We start from the raw sequence: 15,096 nt of genomic DNA on the forward strand, positions 1-15,096 counted from the left end.
GTCATCAGACAACATGGCTGTTTTCTGTGACACTGACTGCACAACTACATTGCATGCCTATACTTACAGTGAACTCATGTTACAAGCATGAATTGGAAGTTTACATTCTCTTGCATTGTTAACAGCCAACTGACAAAGTCTTCACTTATCTTAGACCTGCCTTTTTTATATTCTAAATTAATGATGAGTGGAAACAGTCGAAACTATGACTAGTTATCTATTTGCCTGTAGACAATTTTACAAAAATCAGTATTCATTGATGTAATGGGTCATTGTCTCTACACTTACAATGTCGGGTAACTATAATATGACTGACTTACATTTTTCTTTATTTATAGCTTTTAGAAAACATTTTCACTAGTACAAAAACTGAATAACAATAGTATCTCATTAAAAATACAGACAAGCTGAATTATTCAGATTATAGAAAGACAAACAGTATCAATATATTCTCAGCTTTCACAATGTGTTATGACACACAAACGTTGGTGGTACCTTAAAGATTCATGAAATATGTTGTATAAAATTGAGATAGTAATAAATAACAGCTAAAATAAAATTTGTACCATGAATGAGTATAAAAATTCCAAATTCTAGTTTGCTGTAAGTAAATACAGAATACATGTTTAACTGTGATCTGGCAGAGAGTACTTACGTTTTGAAAGGCAAATCGAGAAAAAATACTTTCAAAAAGTTACTTAAACTAATACAGATATTTATAGTGCATTATGAAAAAGTCTAGAAAGAATAAATATCACAGTGTAAAGCAGATTTTAAATGAGATTGGAGTAAATTGATTGAAACAGGAAAGACAGTATCAATGAAAAGAATTGTTAAGAACTTAAAGGAAGAATTTCTGTTACACACTCACAAATTATCACAACATTGTAAATTAAATGTCACAAAATTATTTTGTATCTAATTACAGGAACATTATGGGTTTTATTAGATATTAAAGTTCTGTCAGTAACTAACACAACATAGACACAAAGATGTCTTCTTGGAAGTTACCAAATTTAAATAAAGCCTAATAAAGCTACACATAGAGCATTATTTTATTATTAACACAGGGTTAATGTCTGCCAGTGTAGCGTATTCTCTTTGGGTAATAGTTTTGACAACTGTGTAGTAATCAGTAACACAGTATCAAAAAGCAGTGAAATTCAGACTTATCATGTCTGATTCCATAGAAGTCATGGAGTTGCAGTCCTGTAGCAGTAATAATACCACCACTAATATGTAATACTGCTTAAATTCACTGATGACTTTTTGCTGAAAGCCTGAAATAAATATTTTTATTTCATTAATTTTCAGTATATCAATGTTCAAATAAAATAAAAACACATAAATTAATTGCTTAAATCAGTGTCAAAACTAACAGAAAAGTGATATTACAGAAAGCAACACATAGGTAAGCCAAACATCTTCACTTCCTGATAAAAAAGGTAATCTGATTAATAACAATTAAATGAGGAGGAGAGGAAAGAATTTTGCAGTCTTCATTGGGGTGCCAAAACCATAAATCAGAGTTCTTAATGGAACTTTCTTTTCTGATACTGCTGTTATTATACCAGTTGTTTGAAGGCATTTGTAATAAATACAAGGGGAGAATAGTTGAATGATAAACTACACAAAGTATTCCTATAAAAGTATGTTTTATAATGCATCAACAATGAGGTACAGGTGTCATTCAGAATGTGGTACCATGTAACTCTTCTGCAACATATGTACTATGGGGACGTGGGGGTCAGTCAGAAAATAGTGCATCCTCCATTCTTTAATTTTTGCTTTACAAGAAAACTGTATTCCGTATTCATAAGATAACAGCTACAATATTCACAATTAATTAGTCACTTCTCAATATAACCACCACCTTTGTTCAATTTTTTTTCCAACTTGAAACAAGAACTTGTACACCTTTTGAGTAAAAATTGTGTTCGTGTTTCCTCGGCCACTGGTGTACAAAATTTTTCAATGTTTCTGCATCTTCAAAATGATAACCTCCCCCCCCCCCCCCCTCCCCAAACGGGCTTCATTGAGTGGACAGAATTGAAACACTGCAAGATATTGGATGCAGTTGTTTTCCTTGCCTCTTTATTCTGGTTGGTCAACATTTTCTGTAACCAGTGTGCAAAAATCTTGTAATAGCCTAGTTTTCAACAATGGCACTAACTCTACCTTTACCAATAAGGTAACTGGTGACAATTCAATTTGTTGTTACCCAGCAGTAATCATAACTAATATGGTAAACATGCTGGGTGTTTTGTGAGATCATTGCAGTCACTGACCGTCCATTTAGCATTCGGGTTAGTGAAATGTATTTGCCTTTCAGCTTCTATGAAGCAACAAACTAATAATGCTATAAGACCCCCACACCCTTTCATCAGCCTTTCATTAATGTGAATGGGCATTTGAACTTCTACACTAAGGTATTTAATCACACAACGCTGTCTTATATGTATGTCAGTGTTGGCTATTTTCCTAAATTTACACAGTGCAGCCATCTGCTGATATAGGACACTGTTACTAGGGTGGCCTGGAGAATGTTTTCCAAAGTGTGCCAAATTCATAGCTTTTACATTACAAACTTAGTGAAGGACAAAAATAGGAAGCATTACAGCTACACCTATACTCCACAAACCACTGTGAAGTGTTTTGCGGAAGGTACATCCCATTGTAATAGTTATTGGACTTTTTCTTGTTCCATTCAGGTGTAGAGTGCAGGAATAATGATTGTTTAAATGCCTCTGTGCACATTCTAATTACTTTCTGACTGGCTCTCAGAGATCTGTTGTGAAGATGACTGCACCATGCAGTTTGAAATAAATCTGTGATATGTAAAGAAAATGTGTGAAAGGAAATGACTAGTAGTGATACATGGTATCCTCTGCCATAAATCACCATAAATCACTCCAAATGGGTAATCCTAGACACCTGATGCTAGTAGCTGATTCTAGTCACTAATCACTATACCTTTAGTCAAAGATATAGGGTCTTTCCGTATGCTCAATGTAGCTTGTGTTGGAGGAAAGGAAGATTAGGGTTTACTGCCCCACTGACAATGAGGTCATCAGGGATGAGTACTGGCTCAGATTTTTTCAAGGATGAAGAAGGAAAGAAGGAAATTGGTCGTGCCCTTTCAAAGGGACCATTCCAGTATTTGCCTCAAGGGAAATTACTAACATGTATTAGTAGACAGTGCAGGACGTATGTGCCAAGCAGTGCTTCCCTCTGGAGTTTGAAGCTCTGTGCTCCAAGGTCTCTCAATTTTGTCTGGGATGGTATGAACAGATAATACACAAGTTTTTGGTGAGTGGGTGCAGTTTTTCAAGCTGTGACAGAGCTTTTGTAATTGTCGACCAAATGCAGTATGATCAAAGTGTCTCGTGACCATCTATCTCAAATAGCTATTAAAAATTCTTGCTCTGAAACAAAAGACTGGAATCACGTCAGTGCATTCAATAGAGGAAAGACCATGGCAGCTGTTTACCATGACATACTTCATCTGAAAGGCCAGTCATGTTTTTCAGTTTTACAGTAAACTGTGCAAAATCTGATCCAAAGAATGTTGTGTGCAAAACAGAGGCCAATACTAACAGATTTATTTACTGAATTTAATTTGGTTATTCTTGTGTAATAACTTTAAAAAAAAATGAGAAATGTTTTTTGTTAAATACAGTTCTATTACTTAAAATACTACCAATGTATTTCTGTATGTGTGTTATTGTAAATAAAATGTAGTGCCTCTGTATTAAAGGAACCTGAAACAAAAACTTTTGTATTGGCACTTGGAACCAGTTGGTTTCTTGATATAGCACTTAGAATGTTCTTAATAAATTATTTGGTTTCTAATTTGTCTCATTATTTGAGATGAGGTAGCAGTATAATTGTGATATCAGAATACCTTTTTGATTTTTTTATATAAATAAGTTATGTATGGTACAAAGAGAGAGATATATGGTTTTTTGCTTCTCCTGATACATGCAAGATTTAGAACTCGGGACGTTTTCAGTTTCCACTCTTCATATATTGTTAATGGTAATAGTCCTAACACAGTCCCTCAAGGTACACCAGATACTATATGCTGACGTCTCCCCTTTAAGAAAAATCTGTTGAGTTCTGGTTTCTGTAAGAACTAATTTTATTTACTGGACAATGGTATGGAAATGTATGGATCTACAATCTTCCAGATTTGATGAAAATTAATAGCAAGCTGAGTTTCATGAGACTAATGCTTCTACAATACCTAGTGATTCCTATGGATTAGATTTTTTGTTTCCAGTAAGTCATACCATTATACCTGAACACAAAATATGTTTCGTAACTGTACAACAAATTGATTACACTGAGCTATGTTTGTAATTCTGTGGATATTCATAAGTAAGTTATTTTTATACAATGTGGTGTATGTAACAGAAACTGTGTTTTGATCTTATTTACAAAAATTTTGGAAGACATAATTTAGTATTTCAGGCTTCATTTTATCATATTCCAGTACAGTGCATTTATGATGTTGAGCATCTCAATAGAGAATATCTGTTGATTAATCTTTCATGCATCTAAAACTATTTAGGGTTAGTATTAATCTTACTGGAAAGATCTTGCTATGCATTCTATTGAGATTCAAACTTTTCCATCATGTAATATCTTTGGTGTCCATAGATGTCACCATATGCATGACTGTCAAGTCAATTGTTAGTAGTTCTGAATTATTCTCCATATAGTCAGCTATAAATAAAGTTGCTTTGTAATTAAATGTTGTACCTGCATTGTCAAACCACATCCAGACAGGTAAAGGGACCAATTTATGTGATTGGCAAAAGTGACATTTTTTTATTAGATAAAAAATTGAATTTGTAAGCTTAAAAGTGCGGAAATTAATGCTGAAAAATACTTTGTACATGCCAGAACTTGGAACTAACCTCATTTCACTGGCAAAGGTTGCAGACAACAACCACCAGTATCATCTGAGAGAACTCATACAGTTATGCAAGACACTAATTGTAAAATAAAACTGACTTCAAATAGAGTTGGTAACTTGTTTTATTTACAAGAAAATGATCCAAAGGTATAGGTCTTTGCTTAGCCAAGCATTACAAAATGTGATATGCAAACCTTGCATGCTTAATTATGCTACTTGAACCCATGACATATAATCAAAATGCCACAAAATGAGTAAGTGACAGGTTTGAGATTCAGTCATGTCAATGTCACTAGATACGTTATGTATCTTATGGGAAACATCACATCCACTCCCCTCACCAATTGAGAACTCAAACAAATTAGACTTTTAATAAAATTAAACCCTTTCAGTCAGCCAAAAGTAAGGAGTATTGCAATGAAAGAATGGATACCACTCCTACCCAATACAGGTGGAATACAGTGACATAGTTACATACACATTGCAGCAGTATGGTGTTGTCAATGAAAGAACCTTCATTGGATGAAGTTATTCATTGCATGTGTTTTGAGTCACAACTACCACCATCATTCTGGTCTGATATATCTCATCTTCATACATCTGGTCAAATGGTTCTCATCCTGGCTAAATCACCAACCAAGGGAAAGTTCAATCCTAAAGGCAAAGAAGGGATTTTTGTAAGCTATTTTGACTTTTCAAAAGTCTGTCGTCTGAGAGTAACAAGAGATCCCAAGATTCACATGTCAAGAGATGTGAACTTCCTTGATTATGACAGTTTTAAGCCCAAACAAACTTACATGGGCTTATCTGAAGATGAATCAGATCATCACCAAATAGGAAGCAACTATAGATTTCAACAATAATATAAACATTGAATCAGAGCCATCGTCAGACAATGAAACATCCCATGTATTTGAAGAAGACTATCTTCCAACCACTACAGGCCAAGAATTTAGTTCTGACAATGACTTATCATATGATGAAGATAGTAATTCTTCAAGCTTCACACGCACTTGACAGTCTGTGCTAGGTGTTGATTCGTCAAATATTTCAATTCATGATATTAATTTTACTGCAACTGCAACTGTCAAGATCACCGAGAGTGGTCTGAGGCTGTGTGTAATGAAATAAGGTCACTGCTGGGAAATGATACGTAGGACATTGTAGATAGGCCAACAAATGAAAGAAAAATTGACTGTAGGACTGTTTTGAAGAATAAATACGTAAGTGATGGATCCTTGCTGAGGAGTAAAGCAAGAATAATTGCATGAGAATTCAACCAGTGGTCTAGAGTTAAAAACATGGTTTCAGATAAAGCATGGCTTCAACAGAGTATGAAAGTCTTTTCGATAGGCAACTCCTTCTACTCTATAGATGAATATCTTAACAGGGCTGTTACACCAGCTTAAGTAAAAAGTCTGTTAGATTTCAGATTTAACAATACTTGGTCACAACCATCATGACTAGGTATTTTGTGTATGATAAATTTCTTAAAAGTGTGTCCACCTGCTTAGCTGAGTGGTAACGTGCTTGTCTCCCATTCAGTGGGCCTGGGTCACAACAGTCAACATTGGGTATTTTGTGTATGATAAATTTATTAAAGGTGCATAATTATGTTTCATTCTGACAGTGTATTAATCCTGTAAATATTAGCTGTTTCAGTTTACTACAATGTATTCACTTGACAGTCCCCTGACAAATTATTGAGGAAGGGAGTAGTATGTTCAAATGCTCTATGTCTTTTATTTTATACTTTCTGACATGTTTCACACCCATGAGAATCATCTCATTTTTGGGTCTACGGAATGAAATCTGAATTTAATGTAATCCAAGACATGTTGAAAATGTATGGCTGTGCAAATGATAGTGGATATGAGGCTGCCTAACTGCGCATCCCCCCCCCCCCCCCCCCATCTATCCTGCAGACAGCAATCATTGTAATGACATTTACAGCAGTGGATTGTTTCATCTATGAAACAGGCTCAGTATTGTTCATCTATGTGGATGGTGATCAATTCCACCACCCACAAACAATTACCAAAAGCCTCAGTTACAACAAGTGGACAATAAATGAGTCATCAAATGCATATAATTCATGTTCCTACTTGCCATATTTTACATGACTTTGCCCTGTATCCACACCATCTGCAGATGTACAGGGCCTTAGGGAATTGGATTTTCACTACTTACTGAATTCTGCTGGTGATTCCTTCACATAGCAGTTATCTATTTACATTTGTGTCATCTGTTTCCTTCACTGATGAAGCAACAGTTGGGCATGTCAGCACCATAAACTTACTTAAGCTAAGCATGACAGAAGGTGATAATCTACAATCCTAATTTGATCTCCGTGTGTGACTAGCGCTATGGTACCTCCTTAAAATCATTGCAAAATGACAAAATGGCTAATATTGAAATAAGTGATACGAGGCAAATGAAATCGCTCAATAGAAGAAAGACCACTGGATCTGATGAGATACCAATACAAGTCTACATATAATATGAAAAGAACTTTCAACTCTTGTAGCAGAAGTGTACCATAGTTCTCTGGAGGAGCAAAGTGTTCCTGATGATTGAAAAAGAAAGTGCAATTCATTTCTGTTTCAAGGAGAGTCATCCAACAGATGCACAAAACTGTAGGTCTATATCTCTGATGTCATTCTGTTGTAGAATTCTGAAACATGTTTTATGCTCAGCTACTATGACATTTCTGGAGATCAAAAATCTCCTCTGGAGGAATTAACATAGGTTCTGGAAACAATGATTATATGAAATCCAGCTCACTCTGCTCATCCACAACACCCAGAAATCAGTACTTACTGTTGTTCAGGTAGATGCAGTGTTCCTTGACTTCCATAAGGCATTCAATACAGTCCTGTACTTCCACAAATGAACAAAATATGACCATACGGAATATCAGACTAACAGTGTGATTGATTTGAAAGTTTCTAGCAAATAGTACACAGCATTTCATTCTCAACAGGCAGAAGTCTTCAGATGTAAAAGTGACTTTGGACATACCACAAGACAGTGTTATAGCTGCATTACTTTTAACAATATATATAAATCACATAGTAGAGAATGTCAGAAGTTCCAGAGGCTTTCCATGAAAGATGTTGATGCATACATAGAAGTTGCAATGCTGGAAAATTTTAGCAAAATTAAAAAAGGCCTGTAGAGGGTCAACACTTGGTGCAAATAGTAGTGATTGACTCTCAACATAATCACATGTTAAATAAAAAGTTATCCTTTCAGGTTGTTAAAATGTTTTACTGAAAGGTCATAACTGGTGTCACATTCTTAAAATGCATCATCAAGTGATATTAGCTTTTAAATCATTCTAGTATACAGGAAATCTAGTTATAGCCAAGTTCCATCATTCACTGCCAAAGCAGTAAAAATAAGTAACTTGCTATGAAGCAATGCACCAAGTTAAATAGTTGGGTCCAAAAAGCAACCTTATGCCGTGCTACCTCCCTGAGCAGTCTATGGATATGGTTCTTTCTTTGGTCCAACCATTTTAAGTTGGACCACCGCTTTACAATGAGTTACTTAAACTGAGAATATGTTCAAGGATTCTACAGAAAACAGAAGTTAGGAATATTGGTTTGTAATTTTGCAGTCCATTATCTTGCCCTTCTTCTATACTGCAGATACCTGTGCCTTTTCCAGCCACTTGGAGCTTTGCGATTGGTGAGAGATTCATGATAAATGCAGGCTAGGTAAGGGGCCAATGCTGTAGAGTACTTTTTGTGAAACCAAACTGGGATTCCATCTGGACCTGGTGATTCATTTGCTTTCAAATCTTGTAGTTGCTACAATGACATCATGACCACTAATTCCCTTTCCTATACTGACATTGTCAATAAGGTCCAGCCTATTTGTAACTACAAGGTCTAATATATTTCCATTGCATGTGGGCTGCTGAGTTAGCTGCTGAAGACAGTTTTCAGGAAATGTGTTCAAAAGTATTTCACATGACTGTCTGTCTGTACCCCCTACAATGAATACATAGATATCTCAGTCTAAACTCTGTAGATTAAAGTCACCTCCAGCTAGTATTGCATGATCTGGGTATTTACTCACTACTGACCATAGACTTTCTTTGAATGACTCTAGAACTGTCATAGCAGAATTGGGTGGCCAGTAAATACATCCAACAATTAACTCATTTTCACCTACACCTGTTATATGCGACCAGAGAACATCTCTGTAACACTCAAATTTGAGCTCAGTAGAGACAATATTTTTGTCAACTGCAACAAACACTCCCCCTCCTATGGCCTCTAATCTGTCTTCCCAATATACACTCCATGACTTGCAAAATATCTCAGAGCTTTCCACCTCAGGTTTCACCCCCAAGGATAATTTAAGTGTGTGAACTTTCCTAAAGGGCAGTATATTTGGGAACTTTACTATGAATACTTCAACAGTTTACTAATAGTATTTTGACAGTCAAAGTATTTTTATTCTGAATGCCGTCTAACTTCCCTTGCTGCGTATCGACTGGCTTGCATCCAATTAACTTGTGTAAATAGTGAATTAGCAGTATAAACCCTTAAATTTTCTTGTGACTCAGAACAGGTATTTATTTTATTGTGAACTTACTGACCTCTGTTTTACGATGAAGAGTATTTGTGCAAGAGTAATAAATTAACTGTCACTATAAAAGAGTGAGTCATAAAATTTGTCTACCAGTCCAATGTACCATGCGTTTCATGGATGATGTAGCTGCAACAAATTTCAGTTTGGATGTATTCTGCTTTTTGGAACACATTTTATTGAAGATGATGGACTAGACATTAGCCTGTCAGGTGTCTTGACGTTAATCTACTGGACTTTGCATTGAAGGCACACATGGAAAGAGTGGAATGTGTGCTACACTAGTTAGCAGCAGTGATATGGAACAGCATTTAATCAAAATGATTATGGTATAATCCCTTAGAGTGGCTTTGCTAGTCCATACTGAGGTGTTGCCACACATGCATGCCATTACTGACACTGTCAGCAACTGATGTTATGTCACTGCTCTATATCTTGTAATGCTATAGCATATAACTTAATAACACTGCTTTCCAAAACATTTGCTTATAAGGACGTGTTGTCTTTCTTTGCTTGAACCCTTGACATTCGTTACAATAGTTTAGAAACATCCTGCATTTTGCATCGTACCTAAAGTGTACTTCATTATTGTTCAACAACTTCATCAAATATCTTCTTATTCTAACAATTTGTGAAACATGATGGTTATGATATATGAAGGTTTGTGTGACACATGTTCATGAACTTCCAAGTTATAAATAGATAACATTAGATAAAAATTTCAGAATTTTGCAATTAATGAGCTATACAATACCTGCTCAGCTGCAGTCTGTAGCTGTTCTGCCATATTCTTGCCAGTTTCTTGGACCAGTTTGTGCAGGAAGCCACTTTTGTTTTGCAGCAAAATGTGGGGGTGGTCAAATTCCTGCAAATACATTTTAGAAATTGTAAGTTGCATTTTAACAGCCATGGTAAATCAGAACAATAAAGATAATAACCCTGCAAAAATGTCAACAGTTTCATATTTTTTTCACCCACTGATATCAAGCTGTTTTATGGACAAGTTAACAGAAATTCACAAAGTATAATAATATACGATTTTTTTTATACAAGAGAGTATTCTGGTTTCATGAGAATAAATGAATTAATTATTAACAAAACTGTGGATATAAGGAAGATTTCAAATAAATGATTCCAATACGGTGTCCAGATTCATCTTCTACTCTAAACATTTTGTCTTATCCTTTGTCAACTTTTGACTCAAAAAAGCAGCTTTTTATGAGTGTGTCGTGTGCTATAGAAGAAATTTCCATCAAAAAATATTTGAACCATCAGATACTCTGTTTAGGAGTGCCATACCAACTGATTTGGCCCACCACAGTTTCTCTTCAACAAATGAAGAGAGAATATCCAGATAATATGATATCTTTCAAAACTGAGATACTACTATAATGTTCTTTTAAGTAATTTTCACTTTATAATGCAGTCTAAATTGATGAAAATGCTCTTCATTCACTCATATGTAGCTATCCAAATTTTATATACAAATTTGGTTTTTATGTATTCTTCATTGGTGTGTTTGCCTTCTGTTAATTTGATTTTAGGGCTATTCCTACTAAAATATTTGCTAGATGAAACAAAACTTAGAAGGATACAACATTCAGGGTGTGTCAAACAATAAGGGTCTCTTTTAAGTGCAGTTATTATTCATTGGTGCCTGCAAGAAACATTTAATTGTTTGTCTGAAAACAAATGTTTCCTATCTGTTGTAAGCTCATTAATAGCAATTTACATGATATTTTTTCCATAATGCCTGGCAGAAAAAATCCTATGCTATATTGATATTTATTCATTATTTCATGCTTTGAAGATTAATGCATGAAACACTGACATGCTGTTTCATCAATCCTTTGCTATTCACGAGATGTATAACTTATACTGTAAGTAATGTCACTTCTGTGACATTATTCACAGCATATGCTGAAGACTTCTGTCAAGATAACTATCATTACATTCAGGAAGAGTTGCAGGAACGTGGTGACTGTTGCAGTGTGTAGAAGATGAGCTAAAATATACTCAGTGATTTGAACTGAAAATGGCAACACATTGATCTTACAGATGCTCCCATGTTAGTATAATGCAGTATGATGACTGGTCTGGGGACAGGTGTAAATTCAGTTTTAGAAGGTATGCTATCCTTATGCCATGGTCCCACAATCTCCTTAAATTATTCAGTAATTCCTGGTGTGCTTTTCTGTTGGCCATTGTCTTCAAAATGATTCATGTAAGTCATTCATAGCACCATGATTTTCTAGAGGATAAGTATGTGCCTTTGTCTTGGTTCATCTGCTTGGCACATAGGAACAGTGAATTGGATAAAACTTTCTTAAGCATCATACATACAGGTGTGCACTATGCAGCAGTTTCAGTTTCAATAGACTTCCAATAGAACTGAGGAAAAAATCCAGGTTGGGAGGTTTCTTTGCAGCACACACCTTCTGTTATGTACAAAAATACTGCACACTAGTTGAGAACTTTTCTCTGTGATGTATGATTTATTCATATACCCTCTCACATTTTTCCATGGCTTATTATTTCCTTAATTCTCTTATTAACAAATCTTCTAATTAGCATTTTGTAAAGAACTGACTGACTCATACCACAATCAAATAGCTTTGTACTGCATTGTCCCATAGACCATGATAGATAAATATATAAAATTAAATGTGGTATATTACTGTTGTTTGTTTTTTCAACATTTATTTACTAAATGTCTCAGCCGACAAAATTAAGAGTTCATCAGTAGATGCTGTTTTATAGGGCATTCAGTATTTGGGTTGTTGAAGGGTTCCTGGAAGATTTAATCCTGATGTGCATACACACATGTAGATGAACAGTTAAGCACATAAGGTGTGCTTCTAAAAATAGATAATACATAAACTGCATTTAACATGCTTCTTGTTTATGTTATCTCCTGGTCACATATCATTGCATTTTACTGATTGTATTTGAAATTCTACTTTTTGTTATATTTATGTTGATACTTCATTCCTCAAACACAAAAATGTTTAACGGATATAGTGTTCTATTCATTTTAGCCACTCAATGTTATCCATTCACTTTTCATGCTCACATACTAACTGTATAATTTACCAATACATATTTTCATCTTTCCTTATGCTTTGTCCTATCAAAAAGGTTTAACCTTCTTCACATATAAGTAATTTTGAATGCAATTCGATGTATTTTGAAAGAACTCATGTTTCTTTTCTCGTACTCAGTTCAATTATTCAACCACTAATGGCCCCAAGATTCTCCTAAAAAATTAACAGATTTGTAAGGAAAATGTGAAGAATGACATGATTACAGTTGAAAATTTTAAAACTGACTTGTTAAAGGATAAGCACTACATAAATATCTGAACAGGAGTTAGTACAATAAAACACAAGAAAACTATATCAGAATTTGTTCAAACTGATAGTATCTCTGTTAGTGGAATGCAACCATAACATTTATTGAGGTGAATCACAGGTTCTGAAACCTGAACATGCTAATCACATTTGAGCACTGAGAGACTTACACCGAAAAAATTGTTAAGAAAAGTTATGAAAGCACTAATCACAAAGATATTTACAGTTCACAAATGAGAAAAAGAACTGTGTACAAGTAGGTCTATTCATAATTAGTGGCTGACTTATTTTTAGGTCAGACTAAAGCTGTTTGTAGTTGTGACAGTCTGCATAAAGGAAATGAGGAAGAACATAAGAAACTGAAAGAAGTTTCAAAAATGTGCCAAGGGTGAATTATAAACTACTAAACTGCATTTCTCAAAAAGCCTACCCTCATTATGTCAACATAGAAAAGCACAGAATTAGATGGGCAAATTCACATAATAAAAATATAGTACCTGTTGCATGAAACCGTATGAGAGCAAATAACAATGGTGGGGAGACATATGATATAACTGAAATATATGTAAGTAAGAAATTAGACTGACGAAATATGATATTAATTAAGGACTTGTACTAGAAGTTGTTTGTTTCGCTTATTTATCAAGAACACAAAAATTAAGGAAAATGAAAGCCAAATTCCATATGAAAATTTAAATAAATTGTAAATGCCTGTGAAAAAATGCAAGTATCTCAATCAGTAAGAAACTAAAGAGATCTGCAACATATGAGGTGTCAGGTGGAAAACCAGGTAAGTGTAAGTATTTTTTTTTTTTTTTTTTACTTCAAAACTGAGTTGTTGCTACAGGTTGATTCAGACTGATCATATGTATCTGTTGAGAGGCTAAAACTTAAAAAAAGAACAAATGAGTCCAGAGATATTAGCATTCTAAATTTTGCTGTAAGGGGAAAGAACAAGGTAAGTCAGTTTTTCAGGGGAAAGAAGCGAGCGGCTCAGTGGTGACTCATCTGGCTATGAGAGGGCAGAGAAACAGAATTCTGATGAAATCTCTTCCCTCAATAAACTGGAGGTAAAGAAAGGCAAAAGAAGGTGGATACCTGCATAAACTTTGCAAAGAAATGTATCTGTGCCAAATGTAGTAACCACTGATGTTTACTCTAAGTGATGACAGTTATTGCTTGACGCATTTTTTTTTTTGTTTGTTTTGTGTGTGTGTGTGTGTGTGTGTGTGTTTATCCTGAATGCATTGTAGAAAATGGTGCAAATGATGTGAGGTCATTCCGTTTTCACTTCACCACTCATGCCCTTCATAAGGACCTGGAATAGCTTTGTATAAATTGTGCTTCTGCTAGTGGTCAAAATAAAAATTAAATTTTGCAGTATACAGCTTCATTCATTATGTAACTCTCAGTCAAATTAAAAGCCTGAAGAAGATCAAAATTACATTCCCTTGTGTAGCCATTCATACTTGGAATGCGATAAAAAATGTTGGATTATGGAACTCAAGAGAAATGATGGAAACAGCTATAGCGTTTAAGAAATGATTGAACCATCCAGATGTATGCCATCTCCTTTCACTGTGGTAAGTGTTAATCAACAAATGGTGTTAGAATGGAAAACGCTGTTGGAGTCAAAGTACACTGCAAAATGCCTTTTGTAAACACAGTCTATTAAGATAATATCACCTGAATGCAGCCATTGCTGTATGGTGAAATTTCAAATGACTTTTCACAAAGGAATGCAAACTGACATCATAAGAACACCTGACAATATCAACCAATGGTTGCACTGTTTGAACTGCCTGGAAAACAGCATGGCAAAGGCCAAGTCTGAAGTAGTTTATGTCCCTCTGCTGGGCTAGGCCTATTGCCACCAGCACGTAAACACCTGGGTCCGCAGTTCTGCCCATGCATCGCACCATGCACGCCTTCTGAGATAGCGCTGTGCATTCTTCTGCTTCAATACCCATGCCAGCTCATCTGTATCCATCTCAGTATTGAGTATATTAAATCCCTCACCTCCTGAAAAGGCCATATATGGGTGAAAATTGACATGTTTCATGCTGTGACCTCTAGTGGAAAACCGTAGAGCTCGCGAGGTTTCCTGGTGGTAGAATGACTACTGAAGGAGACAACACTGATGCAGCTGCATCTCCCAGAGAGCAGAAGATTGACAAACAGTCAACAGCTAAGTATTTGTCACACAAGCACAGCATGATGAGT

General features: G+C 35.2%; 1 protein-coding gene across 2 annotated transcripts in view; it reads right to left on the bottom strand.

Annotated features, from left to right (window-relative positions):
* Positions 1-308: 308 nt before the first annotated feature.
* The window catches only part of LOC126470307 (ATP-binding cassette sub-family C member 4-like), a 264,208-nt gene continuing 249,420 nt past the window's right edge, over positions 309-15,096 (bottom strand). For both annotated transcript variants that reach the window (XM_050098079.1, XM_050098078.1), the window contains exons 24-25: positions 10,278-10,388; positions 309-1,280 (exon numbers count right to left, since the gene is read on the bottom strand). In XM_050098079.1, the coding sequence (XP_049954036.1) occupies positions 1,233-1,280; positions 10,278-10,388 (159 nt within the window). In that variant the 3' untranslated portion in view covers positions 309-1,232. The remainder of the gene's footprint in view (positions 1,281-10,277; positions 10,389-15,096) is intronic.

Source organism: Schistocerca serialis, chromosome 3, assembly GCF_023864345.2.
Source record: "Schistocerca serialis cubense isolate TAMUIC-IGC-003099 chromosome 3, iqSchSeri2.2, whole genome shotgun sequence".
Taxonomy (NCBI): Eukaryota; Metazoa; Arthropoda; class Insecta; order Orthoptera; family Acrididae; genus Schistocerca; species Schistocerca serialis.